Genomic DNA, 8,275 nt, shown 5'->3' with positions numbered 1-8,275 from the left:
TCTCCACGCTGTGGCCCCGACAGTTCCATCTGAGGACACTTTCCACACTGTGGCCCCGACAGCTCCATCTCCACCCTGTGGCCCCGACAGTTCCATCTGAGGACACTGTTTTGCTTTTCTGGGGGTGAATCCTAGAAATCTTGGTTTATACACAACATTCTCCTTATTCACCTCCGAGAACTCTGTGGACCTTCTGGGGAATGAGCAGAGAATCAGATCCTTTCTGGAGATGCAAAGTGAGAAAAGAGAGAAATTTGTGCTCTCAAAGGGCATTCTTACCTGCTTGGGTGTATGGCTGAGGGTCTTGTTGCAACACTCCCTGTGGGGGGAGAGGGAAACTGACACTTCTGAGCGGTAACAGAGGGTACAGCATGAATTGCAGCATCCTATTGCTGTGATGATGACTTTTTCCTCCCCTGATGATGACTTTTTCCTCCCCGAAGCTCCAGAGCACTTAGAAATGGTTCTGACCCTCATTTGCAGCTCTCAGCTGTTTGCACCGGCGTCTCCTGCTGGCAGCTGCCTCCTCCTGCCTCCTGCCCAGCGTGTCTGTGTCTGTGTCTCCGTGTCTGCCTGAGGCCCACTCCCCTCCTCACCAGTGGGAGGGACAGCTCATGCCCAGGGTCTGCTGAAGAGGACAGGAGAGAACCGGAACAGTATCGCTGTGGCCGGGGCAGCATCTTTGCCCTCCCTGAGTCTCCTGGGCTCCAGGAGATTCTGTCCTGGGGTGGGAGAGGGAAACACGCAGCAGCCTGGCAGGCCGGGGATGACTCGGCGTTTCTCTCTCTCTCCAGGCAGGCCTGGCCAGAGCAGGCTCTGTGTGTGGAAGTACAAGCCCACCCACTTGTACAATTCTCTTTGCAGGGCACGCCACCATCACCAACTACTTGCTGAACTATTTCCCTGGTCTTGACCTTGAAAGGAGGAACGTGTTTGGGTTCACAGCTCTGATGAAAGCCGCCATGCAGGGACGGACAGATTGCATCCGAGCCCTGATGCTGGCAGGTAGGTACCACCTGTCCCGGGCAGCCCCTTAAAGAATATGTTTTGAGGGGACTCACTCCTGTAGAAACAAAGCCCAGTTAGAAGTTGCAATAAAAGCATCGTTTCTTTGTCGAGGTTTGTGGCTGTCATCACCTAAGTTTAAAAAAAAAAAGCCAAAAGCAAGTGCCTTGGCATCTGGGAGGGAGATCACAGTCAGGACACACCTGCTAGGTCCCTGCTGAGCAGGGGAGGGGGGTGACATCTTCCTTCTCTCCTTAGCTTCCCCCCTGCCCACCATCCTGCTCCCTAACCCCCTGTATATCCCTCTTCAAAAATGGGTATTTCCATCTTGGTTGTGAAAAGCAAGGCTGTTCTATTGAAGGTGCTGCTGGTGGGATGGCCCAGGCCACCCAGCTTCCTGCTTCCTGCTGGTGAGGAAGTGTGTGGCAGTTTCCTTTCCCTATGATGTGTCCTAGACTGGAAGGTTCTTAGGCTAAATCTTTGGATACATAGTGCAAACCCTTTTGCTTCCTGCAGCTTCTTGGGGAAAGCATTTCCTCCCTGTCTCCATCTGTAAAATGGGAACAACGACCTTGCTCTTCCCACCTCCCAGAAGACAAAATATGATAATAATTTGAAAATCTTCGGGGCTGTACAAATTTAAGGAACTACTGAGTTAAATTCCACACAACTAATCTCACTAATTCCTTTCCTCACTCTGAAGTGGAATCAGTGATCATCTTTAGCACAACCTCCTGGGTTATTTTGAGAATCAATTCAGAGATGAGTTTCAACAGAGGTGTTGGACACAGTTAGCAGCTGACATCTCAGCCAGGGTTCGTGGCTGCTCTCACTATTTAATTTTGTTATTTTATTTATTTATTTATTTATTTATTTATTTTTTGAGACAGAGTCTCACCATGTCACCTTCATTAGAGTGGTGTGGCATCACAGCTCACAGCAACCTCAAACTCTTGGGCTTAAGCTATTCTCTTGCCTCAGCCTCCCAAGTAGCTGGGATTACAGGCACCTGGCACAATGCCCGGCTATTTTTTGTTGTAGGTGTCATTGTTGTTCAGCTGGCCTGGGCCGAGTTTGAACCCGCCAGTCTGGGTGTATGTGGCCGACGCTGTAACCACTGTGCTATGGGCATGGAGCCTAATTCTGTTATTTTAATTTATCTGTCTTTTTGCTCTTGGCACTGGGTTCAGCCAATCCCACTTGGCACTATGAGTTCCTGAAGAAGTGGCAATTTTCCTGTGCCTTTCGTTCTTACTGCTATAACAAAATACCTAAGACTAGGAAATTTATAAGCCATGGAAATTTAATGCTTTACCACTGGGGAGGCTGGGAAGTCCTAGATGGAGGTGCTGGTAGGTTTGATGTTTGGAGAGGGCCTGTTCATTTTTCTATATCCTCATGGCAGAGAGCGCAAGGAGGCTCCCTCAGGCCCCTTTACAGGGTGCCAAGCCCATGCGTGAGGACAGAGTCCTGTGCCCCAACCACCTCCTAACACCATCCCAGTGGGTATGAAGTTCTAATGTTTGAATTTGGGGGAGGGCACCAGCATGCACCCTACTGTCTTGGATATCCTGAGGACAGCATCAGGGATGCCTAGGTCCTCCCAGACCTCAGTTCTTCCACCAGTGTGTCTTGTGTTCCAGTTCTGAAGCTCCCACACTTAGCCGTCACATGTCCTTAATCCTCTCTGGTCTGAGAAAGGTCCTAGTCTTAACCCTGTTGTCTCTGACTCAAAAGTCATGACACTGGCCTCTGTACAACCTGAGCCTGTCTGTTGTTTTTCTTGTAATTAGTCTGGGGTTATAGGATTGACAATTGGCTTTGTAATTTTTTTTTTCTTACTGCTTTAACCTGCGTGTCTTAGGGGATACCATAAGAAAAATAAATCCGTGAACAAGGATAGAAGCTTTAAAGATGCAATAAAAACAAAAAGATCATAATTCAAACGAATCCATTGATTGTGCTTTTGATTTGGTGACAGTTTGATCTTTTAAAAATAGGAGATGAGTTTCAACAGAGGTTAGGCCCTGCCTGTCCTGTACCAGTGAGAAATGGTTCCCGCTCATTAAATGGTAATAACACGATATATTTGGTGGAAGCTTCATCTGATTTTACCACCACTGGATCTGGGTAGAAGTGAGTGGAGATCTTTAGAAATTTACTTTTCAATTCCTGGTGAATTAATTTGAAATAATCACTCTGGAAAATGTGTAGGGCTGTGTTTCACCGTCACTCTTCCTTCCCTGTTTTTCTTAGAGGTTTCAGCCATTTGTTCTATAGCTTTTACAGGATTCTAGCAAGACCTTTCAATCACGAGGGGTGGTGAGCCTGCTTGAGGGCAGTGGGTTCACAGTGTCCTCCCCACCCTGTTAATTGGGTACAGATTCAATGCTAGCTGTTACTGGTTTCCCTCTCCAGCTCCCCCTTCATGAGCCCCTCCCTCATAAAGTCTAGGCTCATCTGCATGAGTCCAGGCCCGTGTCTGCGGGTCCTCTATCAGGTCAGACAACCCAGAGGGCAGAACGGCTGGACCTTGGATTCACATCCTCCCCTGCACTGTCACTAACCTCTCTGGGCCTCAGTTTCCTCTTCAGCAGGCAGGTGTGGCAGGGTTGAGTGGGTTCACATAAAGACAGCCTCAGACACGTGTGAGGTTCTGGTGTGGATGAAGCCTTCATAAATATTGGTTATGATTACTATTGTTATTTTCGTGATAGGTGGGTTTATGTACTCAATAGTTATTTGTTAAATGAATGAAAAAATATGGAATATGAAAAAATATGGTATTGGCCGGGCGCGGTGGCTCATGCCTGTAATCCTAGCACTCTGGGAGGCCAAGGCAGGTGGATTGCTTGAGCTCATGAGATGAGCCTGAGCCAAAGTGAGACCCTGCCTCTACTAAAAATAGAAAAACTGAAGCCAGAGGATCACTGGAGCCCGAGTTGGCAGTTACTGTGAGCTATGATGCCATGGCACTCTATCCAGCATGACAGCTTGAGATGCCTCCAAATTAAAAAAAAGGTATATTTTTCCCTTTGAAAAATATTGTGATGAGATACTTGAACTTATTGACTGTAGTAAGCATGTAACTCAAGAGCAGGAGTCCTCAAACTTTTTAAACAGGGGGCCAGTTCACTGCCCCTCAGACCATTGGAGGGCCGGACTGCGGGCCCCGGGATGAGTTGGCTGCTAAGCAGGACAGGCAGCGGTGGCAAAAATACCTGGCAGGCCGGATAAATGTCCTAGGTGGGCTGCATCTGGCCTGCGGGCCGTAGTTTGAGGACACCTGCTCAAGAGGTTTCTGAATCTCGGCCCTGTTGACATTGGGGGCTAGATAATTCTTGGTTGGGAGCGCTGTCCTTCAGATTGTAGCACTTCCTGCAGCATCCCTGGCCTCCACCCACTAGAGCTGACTGTTGGGACAACTGAAAACATCTCTAGACATTGCTTTCTGTAGGGAACCACTGATGTAACTAATTTAAATGGGAAAAGGTGGACACAGTGAGAAGAGCATCACCCACCCCGCATGCTTTCTTCCTGGCCAGCTTGTTCTGTATTCTTGCTTAAAATAAAAATGGGGCATCCTTTTCAGGGGGCTTTTGAGCCTCTTGGGTTTCGGTTGTAGTGTTTAACTGCCAGAATGGTTTTATTTTCCCTGTAGAGTAGATGTGTGAGTAGGTTTTCAAAGAAGCAGAGCGTGTGGAGTGGTTTCCCTGGGTTTTGTGGACAGCAGTAAGGATGCTTGTTGATATATTTTAAAAATCTGTGCAGACATTTTTAAGTTTTCTTATTTCCATTTAAGTATATTAATGTTAAGAAAAAACATTTAAAGAAACTGAGCATCTTTTTAGATTGACAACTTCAGCATAAAGTGTATTTATGCGTAGCTGATGAAGCATTTAAAGATACTGAGAGGTCTCTGCAGAACAGTCATCCTATGATAATTCTAAACCCAGACACACAAGCATAACTGCCTGTTAATGGTAAAAAATGTGCATCTCATTCTAATTCTTTCAGGCGCAGCATGTTCCTCAACCCAGGTGTTGTCTTCACCTGAGTCGCAATTTCATTCTGTTCCGTAGGAACCATTTTCTTTCAGAACTGATGAATTGGTGAATTCAGCTCCCCCGTAAACTGTTGAGATTTTCCTGTAGTTCGTCACATACAAGCACAGATCAGCTCTTACCTGCCTTGTCAGGTAGAAGAGAATAATGTTAGAATTACTGGAACCTTGGGTTTTAATACAAAATCTGTATAACCAGGTTCTGAAAAGCCAGCTGCTTGGATCTTCTGGTTTGGGATTCCTGAGGAATGGTGTCAGCTCCGCTCATGAGCAGAATCTTGTTAATGCGGTGAAATATTAATGCCCCCGAGCGACAGGTCTGTTTAAATAACTGGCTCTGAGAAGTGGATCGAAGATGTGATTTTTCTTTTAAAGAGAGCAGAACTGGTGGAGGTTGGCAGATTCCAGTCTCGCTTAAGGGAGCTCACGCTCACACTTGAACCGTGGTATAAGCTCCACAGCCTTTGGGAGGCAAAAGCAAACAAAAACCTTGAATATTTCTATGATTGTAGGGGAAAAAAAAAAAAAACCTTTGAAGCTTCGTGTGATTCTGGATATAAAGGAAGGTGAGGAATGAGAGCAGGGCCATTCCCTCCCATTGTCAGTTAGGCGGTCACTCTTGGCTCAGGCAAGCCTCATGGTTCTGGAAAGTCAGGTGATTGATATCCAGACACAGGTTATTTTCTGTTGATAAGGGAAATATGAATTTCCTGTGAACTGAGAATTTGCCATGTGGAATTATTTCAAGTTACTAGCTGGAGCAAGGGCTAAAAGCCTTGCATTCCCTATGAGCCCCAACAGCAACCCGGGAGACAAGGACTTGGGGGCGGGCGGTTTTTCTGGAAAGTGACCCCAGGAGGTGGAGTGAGGGGGAAGGGGAGTAAGATTTAAACAGGGTGGAAACTAAAAAATGTGCACTGGTGAGCAGGTCATTCTTGGGCGGCTGGGACTCAGACCTCCTGGACTCTCAACACGAGTAAAAGATATTACTGAGATGTCCTGCCAAGGGCAGCTGGGCCTTCCACCCCTGACTCTGGCCTTGTTTCCACCTGCCATGCCACGGAGGTGGCCTGTCGTCACTGCTGCGTTAAAGTGTGGGCCCTTTTCAGTGACCCCACATCCAGTTTAGTCCTAAAAGTACCCAAGGTACAGGCCAGACGTGTCTTAAGAGGAGGCTGGCAAGGGCTGGCCCACAGAGAGCCCCTGCCGAAGGCCTCTCGGCAGGAGGGAGACCTGAGCTGGGCTTTGCAGGGGGGACAACACAGGGCTGGGGGCTGACAGAGAGCTAGCAGAGGAGGTGGCACATAAGGACTTCACGCCCCACCCTTCTCCTGCTGGTCCTGCAGACTTGCCTGTGACTCCCAGAACAAGTGTTCCTGAGAATGAGTGAGGGAAAGTGGACTTTTTTTTTCCTTTTAGCAACTGTTTAGAATGTTTTCTGCTGCAAGTAACAGAAATCCTAACTAGACTGTCTGTAGCTTTCCCCACTCTAGACATCTTGAGGTTGGCAGTCACCATCCAGAGCTGGCCTTGGACTCCCGGAAGACATCTCAGCTCCGGCTTCTTTTCTTCTGGTGACTCGTCACCTTCTGATTTCCTGAGAGCCACCAGCCCCTCCCCAGGCCTCAGAGATTCGTTTCAACAGAAAGCAGCAGCTACACTGCTCTGTCAGGGGGCAAACTCCCCTAGGGCTCAGTGGCCAGCACGGGTCACTTAGCCACTTGGAGCTGTCAGGGAGGCTGGCAAAATGGGCAGCAGGATTACAGTCATTAGATGGATGTGATTCCTTGGGACGTTTGCCTGTGTCTAGAGACATTTTCAGTTGTCACAGCTGATAGCGTGCCACTGATATCTAGATTAGTGTTTTCCAACCTTTTTTTTAAAAATCTCACAGTACACTTGAACCTATAGTAAAACTTCCATGGCACACTTAAATTACATTGATCAAAAAAATAAAAAAAAGAATATAGGGTGCTGCTTGTGGCTCAGTGGGTAGGGTGCGAGGCCCCAGATACAAAGGGTGGCGAGTTCGAACCTGGCCCCGGTCAAACTGCAACAAAAAATAGCCAGGCATTGTGGCAGGTGCATATAGTCCCAGCTCCTCGGGAAGCTGAGGTGGAGAATCGCCTAAGCCCAAGAGCTGGAGGTTGCTGTGAGCTGTGATGCCACGGCACTCTACTGAGGGTGATAAAGTGGGGGGGGGGAGAATATACTTAACGTTTTGAACTTCTTTCAAAAATAATTTAATTAATGATCTTTAAAAATTGTCATGGCACACCTAAGATCTACTCCACATCAGTTGAACATCATTGATCTGGAGGGCACTGCCAGGGATGTGGTTTAAAGTCCTACAGTGCACAGAACAGCCCCCATAGCAAATCATTAATTACCTGGCCCAAAAGGTAAGAGAACAACAGGAAGAGGAGTGGGAAAGTTTGGCCAGCTCTGCCTCTGGTTTTCCACTAGCATTTGAAAAATGTCTCTTTCAAGCAGTGTTCATTAAGATTTTAATTTTGCAGTTTGTTCCTCTCTTAAGTGACATGCAATTAATTAAGGTTTAATGTGTCATCTATTTTTTGTGGTGACATTTTTACTGCCCCCTTTTCGTTTTAGTCAGTTTATAAATTGTACTCTAGCTAATGAGTTCCACCCTGATTTCCAGTTCCAGATAATTACCACTCTTCTAATATGGCTATTCTTTAACGTGTCACAGAATTAAGACCGTTACCTGGCCAACTCAGGTAAGCTGAGTCTGCCTGGGCCATGAGGCCACTGTGGGCTGGCCGGGCAGGGAAGCGGCTAGGGCCTCACTTCTCTGGGTTCAGGAGTACGGTTCAGCCGCCACATGTCAGGTACCTGAGTCTGTGCAGGATATAAATGCAGAAGCCTCTGCCGGCTGTGTCCCTGAGGAGCTCACAGACTAGATAATTGCCCTAGTTCTCTACATTGCCTTGCTGGGAGAGTTATAACTAATGGGACTTGAAATCAGAATGATTTTTAACTGTTTATGGGCTGAGATTGGACCAAAATTAATAGAACAGCAATTCTATATTAATTCTGTAGGACTGAGTCAAAATTTATGCAGATTTCATCACATTGAGCTGCAGTTTGACTTTGTGATATTTGGAGGCAGTGGGTGGTCCAGGGAGACGGTGGGGATCTTTCAGTCCAGGTTTTCCAGCCCTCGCCCTTCCCTCTCCCTCTCCC

The 8,275-nt window shown here is 47.3% G+C and overlaps 1 protein-coding gene across 1 annotated transcript in view; it reads left to right on the top strand.

Annotated features, from left to right (window-relative positions):
• Window positions 1-8,275, top strand: part of ANKRD33B (ankyrin repeat domain 33B) — a 73,533-nt gene that overhangs the window by 62,683 nt on the left and 2,575 nt on the right. Inside the window, exon 3 of the mRNA XM_003789548.1 lies at window positions 865-1,005. Within this exon, the coding sequence (XP_003789596.1) occupies window positions 865-1,005 (141 nt within the window). The remainder of the gene's footprint in view (window positions 1-864; window positions 1,006-8,275) is intronic.

The sequence above is a fragment of the Otolemur garnettii genome, unplaced genomic scaffold (assembly GCF_000181295.1).
Source record: "Otolemur garnettii isolate 467f Iridium unplaced genomic scaffold, OtoGar3 scaffold00033, whole genome shotgun sequence".
Lineage (NCBI taxonomy): Eukaryota > Metazoa > Chordata > Mammalia > Primates > Galagidae > Otolemur > Otolemur garnettii.
This window is presented reverse-complemented; position numbering and strand designations above follow the sequence as displayed.